The sequence below is a fragment of the Podarcis melisellensis genome (assembly GCF_964234715.1).
Source record: "Podarcis melisellensis genome assembly, chromosome: 3".
NCBI classification, from domain to species: Eukaryota; Metazoa; Chordata; class Lepidosauria; order Squamata; family Lacertidae; genus Podarcis; species Podarcis melisellensis.
This window is the reverse complement of record NC_138530.1, coordinates 42,880,643-42,902,483: the sequence shown is the minus strand read 5'-3', so window position 1 is coordinate 42,902,483 and position 21,841 is coordinate 42,880,643. Positions and strand designations below refer to the sequence as shown.

General features: G+C 41.0%; 1 protein-coding gene across 3 annotated transcripts in view; it reads left to right on the top strand.

Moving 5' to 3' along the window:
* Positions 1-21,841, top strand: part of KIF26B (kinesin family member 26B) — a 270,354-nt gene that overhangs the window by 56,548 nt on the left and 191,965 nt on the right. The window contains exon 1 of one of the 3 annotated variants that reach the window (XM_081905778.1): positions 3,173-3,285. The exons of the other annotated variants lie outside the window; for them this stretch is intronic. Coding sequence (XP_081761904.1) covers positions 3,283-3,285 — 3 coding nt within the window. The 5' untranslated portion in view covers positions 3,173-3,282. Of the gene's footprint in view, positions 1-3,172; positions 3,286-21,841 lie in introns of those variants that run through there. 3 annotated transcript variants of the gene reach the window in all.

The window sequence follows — 21,841 nt, the reverse complement described above, 5'->3', positions numbered from 1 at the left end:
AACTCACAGATACTATTAAAACCTCCATGCATAAATGGAACTTTAGTACAGTAAGGACTGATTTACTTTTGGTATAGGGGGGTGGAAAGACATCTAAAGTGTGTGTGTGTGTGTGTGTGTAGCTTTATGGAGAAGCACACTTATTCTTTGTTCCATAATATTGTGGAATTTATTTTTCCTAGACCCCTCAGACCCACCAACCATAACAAAGTACAAGAGAAATACATTTGAAAAATAAAGAACTCTGAGCTGAGTATGCCAACTTGCCCCTGCAATTGAGCAGCCCGGGGCTGTGTGCCATAAGCATGCCATGCTCCCCAGTCAGGTCTTTTTTTCCAATCCCGAGGTGCTTGTGGGGTAGGGCTGCCATATGTCTGGAATTTCCTGGATATAGCCGGGTTTTGGCTGTTATAAACAGCGTCTAGGCCGAAATAGCTTAAATGTCCGGGAAAATCCAGACGTATGGCAACCAATGTCGGCGCTCTAGATTTTGGTGAATTTTCTTTTACAATAGCTCAAAAACCTCAATTATTTTTGAGTTTTTGCAAGAAAAAGCGCAACAACATTGGGCAAAACTCAGTAACTTTGGTGTCTGAATTTACACTTTTTGAAATATGGCAACCCTATATGAGGACATATCTGAGGGCACAGGATTTTGTGGACCTGGCTCTCTGTGGGTTCACCCCTAGAGGCCTTTTTTGTGACCAAGGGAACCTCTGCAGCTTTCCTTGCTCTGCCATCAGTGCTCCAATGGTGGCAGAGGGGAAAAGCAAGTGTGTGCATGGCATGTTGGGGGCAGATTGAGAGAAGTCAAAGCTGTCCTGTTTTCTGTGACTCCTCTGACCATTGGCCCACTCTGGAGCTTGTGTACTGCCACAGGTTGGCCCTTACCTGCCTGCGTTGGACTGCCCTGTCTCAGACGTGAGTTAATAGCATTTTCTAGAACAGCAAAATCCTCCCCATTTCTTGATATTATGATCATGTCATTACGCTGTATGTAAGCTATTTTGTACCTGTAGGAACAGCGCATTGTCAGGAGCATCTTGAAGAGCACATGGTGCCTCTGAATTGATGCAGACATCACCATCAGTGCAAATTTCCCAAGTCTAGACAAGCCCTCAGGTTGTTTCAATGCACTGCAATTTCTCTGTGGAAAATCTCCCTTCACTGTCAGACACCCATTGTACAGGAGACATTCAGTCTGCAAATTATCTGTTTCCCCTCGAAACCATTGCACCGCAAAACAGTGTGACAACAACCAGATAGCCTGACAGGGTTTTGCTCTCTGTGTTCGTTAACTGATGGAGGTTGTGTTTGGTAGGATGCTGTTTATTGTCACCGGATTGCTCTGGCTATGTGAACGGAAGGTTACAGGCTGTATTTTATGAGGCCCAGCATGGGTTGTGTTGCATGCATGTATGTGTGCAATACTGAATATATCTTCTTTCTTTCTTTTTTCCTAGTAAAACTTGGGTTTGCTGTTTCCTAAGGAAGCACTTTGCCATTTAAAAATTCCCTTTAAAACAATGTTTACAACCACTCCTTTGCCCTGTTTCAATAGTCATGAAATGAACACAGTCAATATTTTTTCCAAAACAGTCAATATTTTTCCCAAAACAAAACAAAACAAAACACCAGACTTTCGTTTAATCAAGATGATTCATTAACAGGTGGTTGTGAAGTGGGATCAGATGTGCATTAAGATCTGAAGGGTAGCAAATTTCCAAACAATACAAAGGCTAAGAATCCATAGAGCACTTACACTAGGGCGGTCCTGCTGAATTTAATGGAACTATTTCACGTGGCTGCCTCAATTATTAATTAAAAGCTTTGGGGCCACATAGCTAGTACAGTTGCTGCTACTGTTTTCTAGAGCAGTGTTTTTCAACCACTGTTCCGTGGCACACTAGTGTGCCGCGAGATGTTGCCTGGTGTGCCGTGGGAAAAATTGAAAAATTCGAAAGATTTAAAAATAAAGTATTTTATAATTTTTCATATTTCTGTTTACTTACTATTTCATAATAAAGTAATTATAAAATACTTTCTTTGTGTTTATTTGATTCCTATTCAAGAGAATTTATATATAGTCAATATAGGCACAGAGTTAATTTTTTAAACATTTTCTAATGGTGGTGTGCCTCGTGATTTTTTTCATGAAACAAGTGTGCCTTTGCCCAAGAAAGGTTGAAAAACACTGTTCTAGAGCATCATCGATTTATGTGTTGCTTTAAGGTAACATCAACAAAAAAGCGAGATCCACCGTAAGTGATTTGCAAACTAATTCTGATGGCAAGTGAACAAATAAAGGAAAGGAAAGGAAAGGAGAGGAGAAAGGAAAGGAGGAAGGAAAGGAGAAAGGAAATGGTACATTTAGAATGGGATGGGTATTTGCAAATTACTTTATAGATAACTCACAAATAGACCCCTATTTAGATACAAAAATGAACTGTGTTTGGAGCAGATTTCCTGCAAACAGGAGAACCTGGAAAGCTTCAGTACTGTAAGGTTTCAGGATATTTTTATATGCTGCAGTGAAAACCCCAGGCTTAGTGTGTTGTACACATAAGGATATTCTGCTCACCTGCTCCTGCTTCCTTCAGTTCTGCTTATGAAATTCAAAGAGTTCTCTAAAGTACTGATAGGGATATCAATCACATTCCATATTAGGTTACTAGCAAAAGAGAGCCATTAGCTTTAATATGTAATAACTGTGCCATGAAGATAATAACATAAAATCCAAGAAATGCAATTTAGAAAGGCTTTCTGCTCCAGCCTTGTGACTTCAGAAAATCTTTTATAATCCTATCCCCAGAGTCACAGAAAATCTTGTTTGCGGTATTCTTTCAACTTTGTTGGGGGCGTCTTACTGCATCTCAGGCTCATCATCTGTCTCAATCTCTCCCCATATAGGCCTGCTAAAGCAGATAGTACTTAAATATAGATTTAATTTAATTTATTTACTATATATATATATAAAGCCACCCAATAACATTTGTTCTCTGGGTGCCTGTGAGTGTGAAATGATTAAAAAATACAATTAAAAGCACAACATCGCAAAATAGAAATTTGTAGCAGAAAAAAATCCAGTGTACAGAACAATGAAAGCAGGTAACTCTCAGATACAGGGGTCACATAACAGTGGTTCAGAACACTAACAGCACAGGTTCTTAGGGCACATCACACCCAAGATGCTACCACTAAGAAGGTCCTTTCCCTGGTAGCCAGCCATTTCACTTCACTTAATGGGGGCACATAGAGTGGGGCCTCTGAAGAGGATCTCACATGGTAACAATAATGTTACCTTGCCCATATTTTTAATGGGACTCTCTCCCACTGATGTACTTCTATATCTGGGATTATGTCTGTGACTCTCTCCATGTCATCATCCTAACTGCACTGTTGAGTTTCACATGCTTCTCATTTTGCAATGGCTGTCAGACGCAGAAAACATTTTGTGTTCTTATCCACCCTCTGTATGCTTAAGTGGGAATTTAGCCAAAGCAACAATAAGTTGCTGTTAAAGGTAGGCTTTTATCTATCACATTTTTTTTTTAATCCATGCAGATTAAATTTGATCATGCGTTTAACATAACGTCTAGCTTGGCTCATAGAAGCTATAAGTGCTTATCACTCCAGTAGTACAGTAGTAATTTTAAAAAATTGAATTACAGAATTGTAGCTTCAGAATCTTAACTGGACTTTATTCCACAGTTGCTCTTTCATAGCCTGTAACTATTATCTGGGGAATTTGTTGCACTAACAGTTACTCCAGCTCTGTTTTTAATCAGCTGGAATGAAATATTGATGTAACCATTTAAGATCTGAAATCATTAACTGCAAACAATGGGATCCTTCTGCTCTCAGCTATATCAGCTACAGTAGTTTAAATATGGAGTAAGTTTACTGTAGCCACTAAAGTACTTAACTACTGATGCGTGATGCAATTTTGGGCCTTAGTTTCCATCTGTGGTGACGTTTTTGTCCACCTAGAATGAATAGCTATTGCTTAACATCAAAGATAACAACAAGAAGAAAAATAAACATGAGCATGCACACTTGGACAAATTAAAAACTACATGACAGCTGTTCAAGGGGTCGGGGAACTTGGTCTAAGGCAATTCCACACTTCAGGATAATACAGTGGTACCTCTGGTTACGAACTTAATTCATTCCAGAGGTCCGTTCTTAACCTGAAACCGTTCTTAACCTGAGGTACCACTTTAGCTAATGGGGCCTCTTGCTGCCGCCACGCTGCTGGTACATGATTTCTGTTTTTATCATGAGGTAAAGTTCTTAACCTGAGGTACTACTTCCGGGTTAGCAGAGTCTGTAACCCGAAGTGTTTGTAACCCGAGGTACCACTGTAGATAGTTTTTGATGACCACACTACAGTGATTACCTGTGGACTGAACAGATAGAATAAGAACTGCAAGATCACACAAAGGACCAGGATTCTGCTTTTCATAGTGGTCAATGAAATGCCTTTTAGCCATGCATGAAAAAAATTCTTTGTACGCAGTTTATGGATTTCTGACAAATATTGCCTGTATGCGTGGAAGTTCCATTTTGTTATCCAGACTTTGGCTGCAATCCTAACCCAACTTTTCTGAAAGTAAACTCAGTTGAGTTCAGGTAGTCCTGACTAGGATTGCAGTTAAGTTGTTTTTTTGGCCTATACTTTTAGAAAGCCCTCTCATGGCTAAACTACACATTACACTTAATTGTAGTGTGCTGCTACGTGTCTAGTTTTTCTTTAATTACAGACATATTGAGACTGCAGGACACAGGGGGCTGAATTTAGGCAAAACCTGTGCAGCTGTAAGGCTTCAAAAGGAAGCTCCCATTGGCAGCACCTTGTCTTTCCCCTTACATGCTTGGGTTTGGGTTTGTTTGATTTACATGTGCGGAAAAATATCAGCGTAGCAAAGAGAAAATATAGATCCTACTCTAGGAATTATGGCATTGTAAAGATTCACTGTGGCCCAATCCCATCACTGACCCATGAATTCTGAAGTATGTGTGTATATATTCAATGGATAGTTAGATATAGTTGAGCAACGGTAGATGGTAAAAGGCAAATGTCTTTTGTTTTTTGTTCAGATGTGACCTGTATTTCAAATAATTATAATCCAGTGTATCCCTGTGTGTGCATTGTTGTTGTTTACTGTACCAAAGAATATGGTTTTGCAATATAATAGAAAAAGAGAAAATCAATACCTACCTTAAATGGGTTCAACAGTCCAGTCCTGTACAGATTTAGGTGCATCAAATTCTGCAGTTGGATCAGGTTGCATTTTTTCTAGTGAGCATAGATGGTTGTATCCCATTTTCTTCCCCTATCTCACACACTTCCTGCGTAGGTTATGTGCATACAGATTGTGTGAACAGTTCCTTTGGAGCATAGATATGCCTACTTTAAAATTCACTTGTTTGCTAACATAAAGGGGGAAATACATAGAAAACATGAAATAATATTATTTGCAGGGCAGGTGATTCTGATTTTCCACATAAGTTTCCACATGTATCTTAGACAGCAAGAACAAACTGACTTGACCTTCACAGCCTTTTTGTTCAATTATTTTAAAATCTCAGTGTGTTTCAATTGCAAAAGGGGAACCATTCTGTGGTTAATTTATCACCTGTGGTTTTCCATAACTGTTTCTCAAAGCCTCCTGGAGTAACTGTTTGTTTCACATATCAAAGGAAGTGAGATAAAATCTTGTTATGGTTTTATGTTTGTATTAAAATTTCTATTAACTCTCTTCCACAAGTGCAGCTTTAGATTAATTAGTTCTTCAAAGACCTTGAAAAGGTATTAATAAGAAAAAATGGCTGGAGGAGAAAGGAGGTGTATTTCTCTAGATTTTATACTTATATTTTTCTTAAAGAAAAAATGCAATAGAAAATTAAGTATTTGAGGGGAATAGTAGCCACTGCCTGTTGTATTCTGTGTCTTTATGCAAATGAGGGGATCAAGAGTGAAGCGCAGTTTCAAATACTACCTAGCTCAGAATGTGAGGAATTTTCTACTAAAGCATTAGGAAATCTCTGTTTTTTATTTATTTAGGCTGTAATCCTACACCTAGTTTCCTAAGCACTATAGGATTTACTTCAGAGTAGACATGGATATAATTGCACTCCCGCCAAACAGGCTCCTACCAAACTAACTTACAGGCAAGATAGTAAGTTACAATAAAAATGCAACATCATAAAAATGAAAGCATAAAGTATCATAAAAATAACTCGTGTGGCCTCAGGTTAATTTCTGATCCCTTCAGCTGCGCCTGCAAATGAAGATACCGGTTTGCATATGGCACAAATTGTATTCTCTTTTGCAAGTGAGGCAGAAGGCGGATGCACATATAGCATGCCAGAAAGTCTTGCTGGCATCCCTGCATGTACTTTATGAGAAAAGTGTTAGCGATGTGGGGGAAATGCAGCAGTTGTGTTTCCTTGATGGTAATTCAAAATGGAAACAAAGGTTCACATGAATGCAGCATTCTTTACATCCTGTATGTGAGACAGGGCTGTATTTATCTATAAAAATATTTATATACTGCTAGCTCATATAAAATAACAAGGTAAGGTAAAGGTAAAGGTAAAGAGACCCCTGACCATTAGGTCCAGTCGTGGCCGACTCTGGGGTTGCGGCGCTCATCTTGCTTTATTGGCCAAGGGAGCTGGCGTACAGCTCTGGGTCATGTGGCCAATTTTATAATGAATGATTTTAGAGTGTTCTTTGTGTTGTACTTTTGTACTGTTTTATTGTTGTTAGCCACCCTGAGCCCGGCTTCGGCTGGGGAGGGCGGGATATAAATAAAATTTATTATTATTATTATTATTATTATTATTATTATTATTATTATTATAGGGGCAGGGTGCACCATAGGGCCTCCGGAGTCTACCTGCCTCCTCCCACTCAGCCACCCTACAGCTGGGGGGAAGGCAGCGGGTGGACCATTTGGGCAGCGTGGATCCTGTGCGCGCCCAAGGCATTACATCTCTCCCAGGAGAGACACATGGCTCGGGCATGCTGCAGGCCCCATAGCGAGTGCATTTTGTCACCCTCCCTCAGTGGTGACACTCGGGGTGGCCCACTACACCCCTCTTCCTCTGCCCCTGATGACAGAGACTTTTCTCTTTCTTACATTACTTCTAATCTGGGAGGCCACCTCTCTCTCATCTATCCTTTTGGTGAGTTCCCACAGTGTGTGTTTGCTCTCCCATTTTACTGTTTATTGATAGGTAAAGGGACCCCTGACCATTAGGTCCAGTCGTGGCCGACTCTGGGATTGCGGCGCTCATCTCGCTTTACTGGCCGAGGGAGCCGGCGTACAGCTCTGGGTCATGTGGCCAGCATGACTAAGCTGCTTCTGGCGAACCAGAGCAGCGCACGGAAGCAACATTTACCTTCCCGCCGGAGTGGTACCTATTTATCTACTTGCACTTTGGTGTGCTTTCAAACTGCTGGGTTGGCAGGAGCAGGGACCGAGAAACGGGAGCTCACCCCATCGTGGGGATTCGAACTGCTGACCTTCTAATCGGCAAGTCCTAGGCTCTGTGGTTTAACCTACAGCGCTACCCGCGTCCCTGTTTATTGATATGTGTGTCTTAATGATGAAAATTTAAGCCTTATTTTATTTATTAGATGTGTATGTGTTTCTGCTGCTGCTGCTCTCATTCCAGACAGGAGAAGTTTCTCTCTCTCCCCCCGCCCCCAAAGGGTTCTCAGTATACTCTTCTGTATGCTTATGCTATATATCTGTTGGCTTATATGTTGTTCTGGTTTTATTGTACTTTTATTTTGAAATAAAACACAAAGTGCCTGGGAGGAAAACACAGGACAAGGCTTCCACCTTTCATTTCTCAGGTTTTGATTTTGCATTACCTTATGTTCAGGTTTCAAGGAAATTGGGTGTTTTCTCCTGTGAGCTACTCTGAATTGGAGTGAATTTGATTGTATGTAATAGCTCCATTACTTGGGCAGCATACGACAAACCAATCAAGACAACCCCCTTGGTGGTCTGCAGTTTCTCCCAGCTCACTACAAAGATTTTTTTAAAAAAACAACAACGCATGCACACACATTCAGCATGATCAGGTGAAAGATCTTTCTCCACAGAAACATGTACACTCCCACCCATATGAAATATATCCTGTGCTTATCTGGGCAGAAATGGTCATGAAATTAACCTTTAATCATACTATTTGGAGGCCATTGTGCATTGTGACAAAGGTGTAGCATAATTTTTGGTAGTGTTAGGGTCCTTTATTACAATTGCAAGCTATTTCAGAGTGCTGGGGAAAGTCCATTACTATATGGATTGAAATAAAGGCTTTTAGTTTTAAGTGGAAAACACCTGCTGATATCAATATTAGACTCTAATTGCAGACTACAGTTACATCTTATGGCAAAGAGTTTTAACACCTCTTAGCTCTGTAAATGCTCTCTTCTTCCGATCCATTCTGTGATCAGATTTGCAGTGATATCTAGAACACACACTAGTAATTAGGTTCAGGTATATGTGTTATTATCTCTCGCATAGTCATATGATAGATACACTCCTGAAGTCTTTTTGCAAGTAGTTCAGTTCCTGAATAACATGTTAGTTAGACTTGTGTGTGACATACGCTTTTTAAATGATATATCTGACATAACTTGCCTTGATTTGGTTATTGGATTGCATTGTCCAGTCTTGCAAAACTAGAAATGGGATCTCATTGCCTTGGATTCTAAGAAAAAATTACTTTAGGAAGTTCGCAGAAGGCATTTATTTATTTATTTAATAAATATTATATGCAACTTGATTGTAGGAAAAATATCATAGCAGTTTACAAAAAAACCCCAATAAAATTATCATTAAAAAAAATAATTACAACCATAATTTAAAACGTACAGAAAGATAGAAACAAAATACAATAGATTAAAAAAGATTAAAACTCGTGCAAACTTTCTAAACATCTGGGTAATGTATTTGGCAGGCACCAAAATACAGTGAAGGCACCTGTCTGTAGGCAGGGGGTTCTAGAAATTGCTGCCTCCTTGCATCCCGAACCACAATATGCAAATATTTTGCAATCTGTGTAGTTGCTGTGGTCCATGAAGCCCAAGGAGAAGCCTTGCCGAAGTCACTGTCTCTCTGCCTATTTCCCCACATAGGCATGTTGTGAGTTGAAAGCACTGCACTAAACTCTTTGGGAAAAGAGCAAGATATACCGTATTTTTCGCCCTATAGGACCCACCGTCCCATAAGGTGCACCTAGTTTTTTGGGGGGGAAATAAAGGGAAAACATTATTTCCCCCCAGGCGCAGGGCTGGGGCGAGGGAGGCCCGCCTGAGCTTCCCCCGACCCCAGCCCCCAAACAGGCAGCTCTCTGCAAGCCGTGGGAGCCCAGTGCTGGCTCCCGCTGCTTGCTGAGAGGTCCGCAAAGCCTGGACGTGCTGAGCTCAGCGCACGCAGGCTTCAGCATGCAGGCCACTCTCCGCAAGCAGCGGGAGCACTCGCGCTGCATGCGGAGAGGTCCTCGAAGCCTGGAGAGCGAGAGGGGTCGATGTGCACCGACCCCTCTCCCTCTCCAGGCTTCACCGAAAGCCTGTATTCGCCCCATAGGACGCACACACATTTCCCCTTCATTTTTCGAAGGGAAAAAGTGCGTCCTATAGGGTGAAAAATACGGTAAAAATAATACATGTTCTCTTAAGTACAAAGCTTTAGTTTGAGAGTGGTAATCCTGGTTACTCTAATCTTCTGCCTAGTGCATGAAGCTTCCATGTTTAGACAAACACTTCAAATATGTGACTGCTTTGGCCATATACTCCAACTTCCTTCATCAGTCCAGGGCACATTCACTGTTATTTTTCCTTCGTCTCATGCTGCTGCTATTACATTGAATGCAGGGCCCTTCTGTCCTTCCATGCAGTTCAGATTGTGGAAGAATAATGACCGAAAAGTTCTACCAAGCCAAAATGGAAAAAACCAAAAACCAAAAATATAAATGTAGGCTGACTTCTGAAATTGGTGATATTTCTGCCTCTCTTAGCAGTGTTTTGATAGGGTCTCACAGATTGGCTCTCAGAAGCACAGATGTCTCACTCCAGACAAATTGCACCTTGTGTGGCCTGGGCAAATTGTGTATGTGACATAAATGTGATAGTTTCCCATCCATTTTGTCATATAAGTAGTATACAGTAGTACCTCAGGTTACATACGCTTCAGGTTAAATACGCTTCAGGTTACAGACTCCGCTAACCCAGAAGTAGTGCTTCAGGTTAAGAACTTTGCTTCAGGGTGAGAACAGAAATTGTGCTCCAGCCGCGCGGCGGCAGCAGGAGGCCCAGTTTCAGGTTAAGAACGGACCTCCGCAACGAATTATGTACTTAACCTGAGGTACCACTGTATATTTAATTTTTTTGAATTTTAAATTGTTGTAACCTGCTAGTGAAGGTCGTGTAATAACTTGAAACAAACAAACAAACAAACAAACAAACAAACAATAATAATCTAAAAATGATTGTAGGTCCTTCCCTGGTTCACCTGAGACATTGTTTGTTTGATGCTGCTAGATGTCAGGTGATTTCAGAGTATGGGTAGCAACAAAGACCTATCTTAATAATCTTCCAAATTGTAGCCAATTTATCTAGAACTAACACCCGCCATGATGATGGGAGCAATCCTATGCACAAGATGCTGGCATTTAGGAAAGCCAGCAAAAAGTTAGACCAGATCCAACCCACATTCAGCTGAGGGGGTGCTGCTGCTGCTTTGCCTAAGCCTGGCAAACAAGCCTTCAAAGTAGTATTCTATACAGGGTTGCCAAGTCATGTGACTTCAGCTGAATGGGCTTAGAAGTCCCCCGCTCTCTAGTCCTGCAACTGCCATGCTCTCAGAACACCTACTTTTGGAGCCTTACGCCATCCTTGGTTCAGCCAGCTTCAGCTCAGCTGCCTGAGTCAGGATGAGCAAGTCGGGCATATCTTTGGCTGAGCCAGGGTTAGGGACTTAATGCTAGTTGAGCCTAGTTGAGCTGGGAATCAGGCAGCTAAACTGGAGGGCCACTACACCCAAACTGCTCATCCCAGTGGATCTTACCATAGGATTGCCCCCCTAAAACTGCTATGTCTGCTTTTTGAAGCATAGATAATTTTCTATATATCTGAAACCCAGAATGTCAACAGTGCTGGGATAATGCCATATTGGTTTTAATTTCTGAATCACTTGATTGATTAAAAGCAAGAAAGTTAATTGTCCCCATGGGAGAACAATGGGGAAACCTTAAGTAAGCTATTGAAGGAAATTGCAGACAAGCAGGGATGTAATCCTAATGCTATTTTAGTAAAGGGAAATGCAGCCTTTTAAAACGAAATCTAAGGTTTGGTTCTAAGTCTTTCAAACAACGGGGTCATTTTAATAGCATATAGACTTTCACTTCTGCCATCTGACTTCAGTGTAAACTGTTTGTGGTTGGAGGCAAAAATAGCAGATCCTTTCAGAGTTCCTGAAAGATTAGTTATTTGGGGGCTCACATTTTACAGATGATGGCTAATGTGGTTGGATGTTTATAGTGTTTGAAAGACCGTTGCATGTTTATAGTGAAATTTAATTTTAAAAATGGGGGGGGGGGAGATAGTTAATGTGCTTTAGATTAGTATAACTTGAGGTTTTGGCTTGGGGTATGCTTATAAACCTAATCGGTTGCAGAAATCCTTAATTTAATACTGGGACATATTTTTTTCCATCAACAAATATGAGATACAGCATTGTCTTATTTTTAGCAGACTTCATCTATTCTTCATTGGGAGTTGCACAAATTCTGCCAGTGTAAGTCCATGAGCCAGAAGCACTTTGGAAAAGGAATGTGCAAGGCTAGTTGAACTGGACTTCCGCATCATTATTTGTTTGATTGAAGGAACCAGTAGGCATTTAGGTCAGAAGTATGTGCTGATGAATATCGCACTCACTCTCATGTGCTATTATTTTTATTATTTATTAAATCTGTACACTGCCCTTCATCCAAAGATACCAGGGTGGTTTACAACAGAAAAATACAAAATGAGAATGCAAAATATAGTAGTACCTCGGATTACAAACACTTCAGGTTACATACGCTTCAGGTTACAGACTCCGCTAACCCAGAAATAATACCTTGGGTTAAGAACTTTGCTTCAGGATAAGAACAGAAATCATGCTCTGGCGGTGTGGCGGCAGCAGGAGACCCCATTAGTTAAAGTGGTGCTTCAGGTTAAGAACAGTTTCAGGTTAAGAACGGACCTCCATAATGAATTAAGTACTTAACCCGAGGTACCACTGTACATAAAACGAAAGCAAATTAATAACCCCACTCCACAAACACATTGAGAAAGCTGTAGAATGTTAGCCGAATGCCTGGTTGAAGAGAGACAATTTTTTCTTTGAACATTTTTGCCTGGCACCTAAATATATGTAGTGAAGGTGCCAGGTGAGTCTCCCTGGGGAGAGCATTCCATAAATGGGGAGCCACTGCAGAAAAGGCCTGTACTGTACTTGTGTTGTTACCCTCTAGACCTCTCATGGAGGAGGCACACAAAGGAGGGCCTCACGTGAAGATTGCAGAGTCCCCATGTGCAAGTATTTCTGTGTGCCTGACAGAACCATCTCTTCCTGTCTTCCCCATGTACTGTTCTGGGGGTTCTATTGACTCTTAAGAGCAGATTGGGGGGGCATGGGGGCACACAAAGGGAAGGGTGGGAAAACCCCTTTGTGGTAGCAGGAGTTCCACTAATGTAACAGGTTAGTTAAATCTGACCACCTGTCTCTCGTGCTTCCCCCTTCCCCCTGCTGCTGCCTGCAGACTATTTCCTGTTGTTGACTGTAATACTGTAGGGGAGGGGTTCTTGGGAACCCAATCCAAAAATCTGAGAGGCTAGGAGGGCCTGTAGCTTTTGCTTGGCAGGCAAACAATATTCAGAATATGCTGCTAACACAATTACCATTCAGAATGGAGTTTAGTCCACAATGGAGTATTAAAACTTACAATGAAAATATAACAGAAAAAAATAAAAATTTCAGATCCTCTCTAGGAAATGATGCAATGTGAATGTTCCATCTGTGCACATTTAATCACAATTTAAAACAACAGCCTGGAGGTTTTAATATGTAGTTTAAAATACACACACTTCTACAACGCTACATAGAAACACGCGTTTTTATTTCAGAATTTTATTTGCCCTTAATTTCGGATAATGAATACAAAATCATTTACTTTTCCTAAACATGAATTTTGAGATTGTGATCTGGTAAAAATATTGCTGTGGTGTTAGCTTCCAAAGCAAACATGTCAACCCCACTCCCCAATTTCCAGGGGCAGTCCTGAGATTTGGCCAGTTGGTTGTTTGGGAACAGTAATATCTGTGAGTCATTGCAAAATGCTTAGAGAGGGTGGTGAGTTGGAGAGCTAAAGGGTCTGGAAAACTTGTGGTAATGACCAAAATCACTAAAACTTAACATTTAGTTGTACACTATGTTATTCATAGCCCCCATCCAATAATCATCATCCACCTGGAATCATCTCTGGAGCATAGTGAGCGTGCCAAGGTCCACATCATAGAACTAAAATGTTCAAGTGTCTTGAGAATGACTATAAAGCCTGTTTAAATTGGTAGTGTATATATTAACTGAGAATATCCTCTGCCATTGCTTATAGCCCATGCCAGCCTACATGCGGGAGTGCAAATACAGATGCGAGTCCATCTATCATCAATATACACATAATAAAAAGTGATTTTTCTTGGCCAAGATCACAAAGATTGCACATGATCAGTTCTATCATCTATCTATCTATCTATCTATCTATCTATCTATCTATCTATCTATCTATCTATCTATCATCTATCTATCTATCATCTATCTATCTATCTATCTATCTATATCTATCTATCTATCATCTAATCTATCTATCTATCTATCATCTATCATCTATCTATGGTCTCACAAGACACCTGGCTCTTGTGATTATTTTTAGCCACAAAATCCACCTTCATTTCAGGGGATTTTGCAAGTGAGGATGCTGGGTGCCAAGTTTGATTTGAGTACTGTCAAGGGATGTCAGCTGAGGATAACCTGCTGCCACTTGAATTTAAAGAGGACTGCTTTCCTCAGAATGCTAGATTAATTGCAGAGAAGCTCAGGGGGAAAAGAAACTGTTTGCAGGTCTAATCAATGAGAAATAAATGGGGATGTAGCAGTGCCCAAGGCTACCCGGAGCACGAAGAGCACTTTTCTTTCAGGTGCCAGCCCACCACCCTCCGTTTAATCCTTGACTCTTGGTTACATAGCCAGCACTGTTATGTTGAATTGTGATGGGAGATTTTGATCGTTACAAATAGTTGGGAGTCTATTCTCTGAGCCCCCGCTCCTACTCCTCTTCCTCCCCCTGCCCTTACTTGATTAGAGAACTTTCCAGCTGACTCTGTAACCCAAGTAGGAGTGTATTTTGATTTGAGGCCTAGGTGGGTAAGATTACCAGCTATACTGAAAGCATTTCTTCTTGTTCTTTCCCCCCCTCCCCAATTGTCAGGAGCAGGGAGTGGGGGCACTTGGGGAATATTTTGGAAGAGATTTGTAATCTTAGTCTTCCTTGGACCACACAAGTCAAGAAGCCATTCCTCCATTCAGACTTGTCAGCAGTTGACTTAATCAGAGTCGAGCTGGGGCTGGAGTGACGGTATGTTTTCAGCCCACACTTGAAGATAAGCAGTACAGGGCCAGTGAGAGTGTGTTGTTTTGTAACAGGAGCTCATTCTGGGTCTCTCCCCTGTGCTCTGCCTTAAGGATCTGGTGTGTGTGATGTGTTTTGTGTGAGTGGGAGGGAAGTGGTTAAGGCTCTCAGCTCTGAATGGGCTCTTTCAGTCCTGTCAGGCTTACCACTTATGAGCATTCATGCCCTGAATTAGTCAAATAGGCTAAGGAATAATTTTTATGAGGCAGCAAATGGATCAGATACTTTGGCCATCACTAGTTATCAGGGGCAAATGCTGTGAGAGGCATTTGAGTGCATAAGCATCTCATTCAGACTTTCTCTTGAAAGAAAGAACAACTCTGATATTCTGCAAAGAGGGCCTAATCATGGCACAAACTTCACAGCAAAGAAATAAAAGGGTGGTCTTGCTGTGCTATAGCAAAGGATCATTAAAGACTGGGGAAAGTGTGGTGACCAGGTGGAACAGAAGAGATGGCTTCTGTACCAGTCACTAGCTTGTCAAGGCACAGAAAATTTCCTCTAAGCCACCATGATTGAATGTACAGGTTAGGCTGCCATTTGTCTGTCTCAGGAGACCATGGAAGAGTGTGCCTTCAGGGGTGGTGAAAATGTTGGAGAGTTACAGCAACTGCTGTGACTGTAGAGACCAATACAGGATAGACATGTTTTGTTGCAGATGGGGCAGATGAAGGTGTCCAGTTCTCCTGATGCAGGTGTACCATAGTGTTTCTTCTTTCTGCACTCCTCCAAGAGGTTAATTCTCCTTTGGTCACTAATGTGGACATAAGACCTGACTGTCTATCTCCAAGTCTGATCATCTGCAAGGGATTCCCACATATCAGGGTTGCCAGCCTTTGGGTCATGTTTGCAGACATCTCATAATGCAGAACAGGCATGGTACTGAAAGCCAGCTCCCCACAGAGCACATCCTTGAGGGTCCTGCCATATTCCATTCTGTGGACATGACCCAGCCAACGTAGACGTCACTGAGACAGGAGTGCAAACATGCTGGGAATGTGAGCTTAGGAGAAGGCATTTTTTATGCCCCAAATCTTCCTGATGCAGCTCATATGGAGGGCATTAAGGTGTCTCTCCTGGCAATTATAAGTTGCCCACATCTGACTACCATAAAGCAGTGTGCTTTAGCCATTAGCATCACAGTCTCCCATACCCTTTTGGAGAAGCGAACTACTGCTGTAGCTGCCTTGCCAATATGCTTGTCCAACTCAGCATCAAAGGAAAGCTTGCTGATTATGGTGGAGACCAGGTAGACAAAATCATCTACCACCTTAATCACGTGGTCACCAATGCTGATGCGTGCATCTGGTCTATTGCATCTGGTCCGCTGGTAAGCCACTGGAAGGCACATCAGATGAATTTTCCTTGGTGAGGTTTGTCACATAATGCTTTTACTAGCAGACCAGGGTGTCAATAATGTAATAACTTATATGTTTATATAGCATTGTTTTGAGTAGTATTACTCCTGGAATCTGGGCATCTATTTCTGGCATCTACAGCAGTGGGTGGGCAGAAGATGATCAGGATCTATTCATAGATCTCTGGGGGAATTGCAATAGACCAGCAAAGGTTTCTGATTCCCGCTTGTTTAACAACAGGACTCTCCTCCTAATTAGAGCACTGTTGAAATAAAGTAAGTTTGAAGTAGTTACAAGTGCATTTTGGGTTACAAGGATTGTGAACGAAGCTCAAAACAAATTTCAGTACTCAACAGCTGTTCAGAGGCACCATGTTCTTAATTGCTAATTGCAGCTGACTCTTAACTGGTGGATCTTGGGGTTTATATAGAACATAAACTAGACCCTACAAACTTGAAGTCTGCTTTTTCTCTGATTACAGAATCATCCCCTCCCCCCATTCTTCAATGTCTGTCTCTCTATGTCTTGGCTCCCACTGTCTGGCTTGGAACTCGAAGTCTCACCACAGTTGTTATGTTTAAACATTTTACTAAGAAAATCAGTACAGCATCCCAACAGGTTACAAGTTTTTAAGGCATTAACAAAGCTCTACAATACATGGCTAGGCATATGTTAAGTTATTGTTCTAACAATTGACACACCCTTGTGTTCTGCTTTTGAAGAATGGGGCAGCCACAGTTTTTTCCGTGTTTGGATTAGCCATTGTTGAAATAACACCAACAATATGAGGAAATGTAAAATATTTCAAGAGATGTTAAAATCTCACTTGCACTCTTGTTCAATCACAACACCTCTTTGAGTTGCACTGATATTTTTAATCAATGCATCAGGACCCATATATGCATCTAAGATGTTCAGTGCATATACTTATACATGTAAGCTGTGAAACAAATCTTTGCAATATGTGTTTTATACAAGTACATTTGTCAAGGAGTTGGGACAGGCTCTGACTCATTGAAGCTCAAGTGTGCTGCCATGTAATTATTGCAATCAGATATTTGGCTGTACAGGCATGAAATTTGGCTTGTGAGCTCTCCCTTCCCATCTCTTCTAGCATGGCTGTGAGGTGAGATCAGAAGCATTTGTTTCCATTTTCAACTAACTGCTGTTACTCATTATGTACAAACCCAGACAAACTGTGGTTCATGTTAACTATGTTTTAGCCAATGTGATAACCTCCAGATGTTGTTTGATTCCATCTCCCATCAGCATGAGCCGGCATGACTAATGGTCTGGGATGATAGAATATAGAATTCCAAAGTATCTGGAGGGCATGATGTTTGCTATCGCTAGTTTAAGGGGAAAAAACCTTAAACTATGGTTGATGAACCTGACTTGTTTTGCTGGCCAAAACATAGTTTGGTGTTACGTGCAAACCATTCCAATGTATGAAATGCCCTAGACTAGACAATTGTTATTGCTTATTACTTCCCCTTAAAATATTTACAGCATACTGCAATCCAGTGCAATATATCACGCGCGCGCACACACACACACACACACACACACGAGAATTACATAATTTCACATTTAAATTCCTTTGGCCAGCACTATCATTAAAGTTATAATTATAGTTCCTATTACAAATTGAGTTAATGATAGCGTGAAAAATGTTAGATGCTTGATTAGATATATACAAGTGTAGCACTAGAATGCTAAATGAAAAGGAGCCAAGTGATTAGATGAAAATAATATGGTTTCTACTGAAAAGTGCTATGGCACTAATCCTTCATCAAGAATAGTATAAGGTGTTAACTTAATTGGTTCAAGCAGACTAATTCTCTTCACCACCATCTATTCTTTATTTCTTTTTCTTTTTAAAAACCGACTCTCTAAATGATATGTGAACCAGCTGTCAACATATCCTGGATATCCACATTGAGCTAGGGTTGTACTTTGGATGGTTTTGGATATATAGTTAAAAGCCCCTTTCTTTTGAGTTGCAAATAAACTTCTTTGTCCTCCTAGTAGGCGGAAACCATTGCCTTATTTTTGGGTGGTTCCAGGTTTCTTCCAAACATAGGTGCTGGACCACACTAGTTTGGTATTAGATGGAGTTATGATAGTGGCATTAGATTATAGTTATGGATTCTTCTCAGGATTCTCCATGGGTAGAAATCTTTTCCTGAATTTCTATGTGGTAGCCTTCTCAAGCTCCATTTGCCTAAAAATTCCCACCAGGTTTTATTTTTTGAGTTTAACTTTGGAAGTTGGGTTCTGGCTGAATTTATAATAAAAGAATGCTCAGTAGGAAAGCATGAGATAACTTTGCAGAAAGCAGTGAGATGTTTTAGTCTGTACAAGGTCTGTGGGATTATTAAAAAAGGAAAGAAAAAAGTAATAGGCCAACAGCTATAGCTAAGAACATAAGAAGAGCCTTCTAAATCAGGCCAGTGGCCCAAAACTGGTCCAGCATCCTGTTCCCAAGGTGGCCAGTCAGATGCCTGGGAGAAGCATGCAAACAGGATCAAAGTGCAACAGTACTCTGCCCACCTGTGATTCCCAGCAACTGCTGTTCAGAGGCATAATATCTCTGACAGTGGAGGTTAAACCTGACCAGGCATGGCTAGTAGCTGTGGATAGCCTGATCCTCCATGTTGAATCCTCTTTTACAGGCATCCAAGTTGGTGGGCATCACTGCCTCCTGTGGAGCAAACTGCTTCTCCATAGTATAAGGAGTGGGACAGTTGGGTTAATGCCGAAGATGCAGTTGTAACTTTTCGAAGGGCCCATCATTTCCTAATATTTCTTCCTTCTGGAATGCCGTGTCTGTATGACTATAATGGATTCAGGCCATTGTCAAAGAAAGACATCATTATTGCCTACATTTTTTTTATCACCTCCACATTTTGACACCTGCTGGTCGTTAACAATGACACTATTCCATTTTCTTAGAAAATAAACATCAGCCCAGATTGGGTATGAGATTCCAGAAGTTACAGCTGCCTGCTGTGTCACTGTTGTATTATTTGAATAGAATAAGTCATAGAACTTTACATTGTGATCTAAAACACAACTGACAAAAAGATGTTTATTTTATAACTTTAGCTTTTTGTTGATGGCAAGCCACAAAAAGGACAGATAATTAATTAAAGGATCTTGGTCTGAAATTTTGTGGTGTCAGATTTTTGTGAGGTTAGATATTTTTCTTATATTAAAGTTACTGTTTGGGGAGCTAATTAACACCTGTAATAGGCTAAAAAAAACCCTGTTATCTGAATTCAGGCCTCAAATGACAACATTTGCCTCTTGATGTATTTCAGCTGCTTTGTGCTGGAGTCTCCCTTGGAGACTTCTTTGTTCAAAAATGGCTATTTTTAAGGTTAGCAGCAGAGAGTGTCCTGCAAGATTGAACTGTTCTCTCAGTGGCTTCTGAATATTGCCCTTTCTGGTGTCAGATTTGTATTCGTTTATTCTTTTGCCTAGAGAATGGCCTGTCTTGGCTTATGTAGAACACAGAAGGGCATTGCTGACAGATGGTAACATCTATCACGTCGGATGATGAACAGGTGAATGAATCTCTTATGTTGTGACTGAGTTTATCACGTCCTGTAACAGTGTTGGTTCTGTAGAGATGGGGCAGAGTTGGCATCTGTGTTCATTGCAGCATCTGGTCCTTGTATGGCCTGTTGTTGGTGGTACATAACCGTTTTGATTTAGGGGACTCTCTGTAAGCAAGGATTGGCCTACCACCCAAGGCCTGTAAGAGGGAAGTATCATTGTTCAAGATGAGCTGTAGATCACTGATGATAGCGAGGAGTTAGTAGGTGGCAACAAAGTGTGTTTGTCAGTTTCTCATCAAGATCTGTTCCGTAGTAGATTATTCTTGAGTACTAGCCTGTCTCTCTTGACCTGTTAGTCATTTCACTGGGTGGATATTGTAGTCAAAGAAATGCCTGATGAAAATCTACGCATCTTGAGTCTCCGTCCATACAAATGTGTTTGCATTGCAGTGCTTGGTTGTAGAAAGTGGTGTTGTTGTTTTTTGGAGTGTTCTCAGCTGAAACTCAAAGCACATCAGTATGTGAAGCAATCAGTACGTTTCTGACATAAAACAATGCTTATATGTCCATTATTGCACAATAGTATCCAGGAAGTGGACCTGCTGTGTGGATTGGTCTAGAGGTCCTGGGAGAATTTCTCAAGTGCTTCCTGCTCATGGGTTCAGATGATAATGTATCTCAGGCAGAGGGGAGATTTTGGAGGCAAGAGCTAAGAACATTGTTCTAAGTCAGCCATGAAAACATTGGCACATGGAACTATGCAAACACCAATTACAGTGCTATTGATCTTTCCAAACTGGAAGTAATTGAGAGTAAATACAGAGTGGCAGAGGTTGGTAACTAGATGGGCAGTGTGTATCACCAGGGATGATATTTCTGGTAGCTTGTAGTCCATGTTAGTTGAATATACAGGTTTAAAGGGCCTCCACATCCATGATAGCTAAAATTTTATTCTCTGGGTGATCATGAGAGGTTAGGCTGAGAGAGAGAGAGTTATTTGCCCAAGGTCACTCACTGATTTTCATGAGCAAGGGGAATTTGGGAAGTTTTGGCTTCCATGTAAGGACCATACCCAACACTGCTGTTCTGCTTGTGCAACAGATCTTCACTTGCACAGTGGGGCTTCTCCCTCCTCTCCTTCTTTTTGTAACCCCCTTGTGCACCCTCAGAATGTTTTACAGAGGGTGGAGAAGAGATGTTGATGATAAATGGAGGAGGAGAGGAGAGGAGGGGGTAGTCCCATTGTGTGCGTGGCAGTCTGCTCCAGTAGTAGTAGTAGTAGTAGTAGTAGTAGTAGTAGTAGTAATTTATTTATTTATACATGCATACATACACACATACATACAAACACACACATACATACATACATACATACATACATACCCATCTGGCTGGGTTTCCCCAGCCACTCTGGGTGGCTTCCAGCAAAATACATTAAAACAGCAGTCATTAAAAAATTCCCTAAAGAGGTGTTGGCTATATTTCAGAGTCCTCTTTCCAGTGAATCTCACAGACTCTCTATATCAGAATATGGGCATGAGATATAACTGTATGACTGTACTCCATGCTTCTTCCTTGACAACCTTTTATTTCCCCCCAGCTCAGTTAGAAATCTAGCTACAGTTTTGAAACAATAATGCAAACACCTGGGGGCCAGATGTGTGCAGTTGTCACATCCTTAGAACAAGCCTTAAGCAAGCAAGAAACCTAATTTATTTTCTCCTCAATGCACTGCATTTAATATTCTAACTATAATGAGAATATGTCAATTACCCTGTGGTGTACCACAAAGTTTAATTATATCACCCTTGCTATTTAACATCTAGATGGAATTCTGGGTAGTATCATCAGTTTATTAATGACACCAAACTCAACCTTCTCTTCTGATCTGGGGGCTGAGTGGGGTTCTAAATCAGCAAAATAGGTGAAAGTGAATCAATTGGAGATGAATCCAAGGCAAATGTGATAGTAGTTTATGCTATTTGAAACTCAGATAAGGGAAGACCATTTAAAAAACAGACCATTTAAAAAACAAAACAGAACTTTCTCCCCTTTCCTGTTGCAAGATGGGGGGGGGGGAGAGAGATTTGTATAACCAGATTATGTGACAAGCTCAAGGTTAGCAGACTTTCTTCCTAATAGATACTGCTTGAATTTGATGAAAAA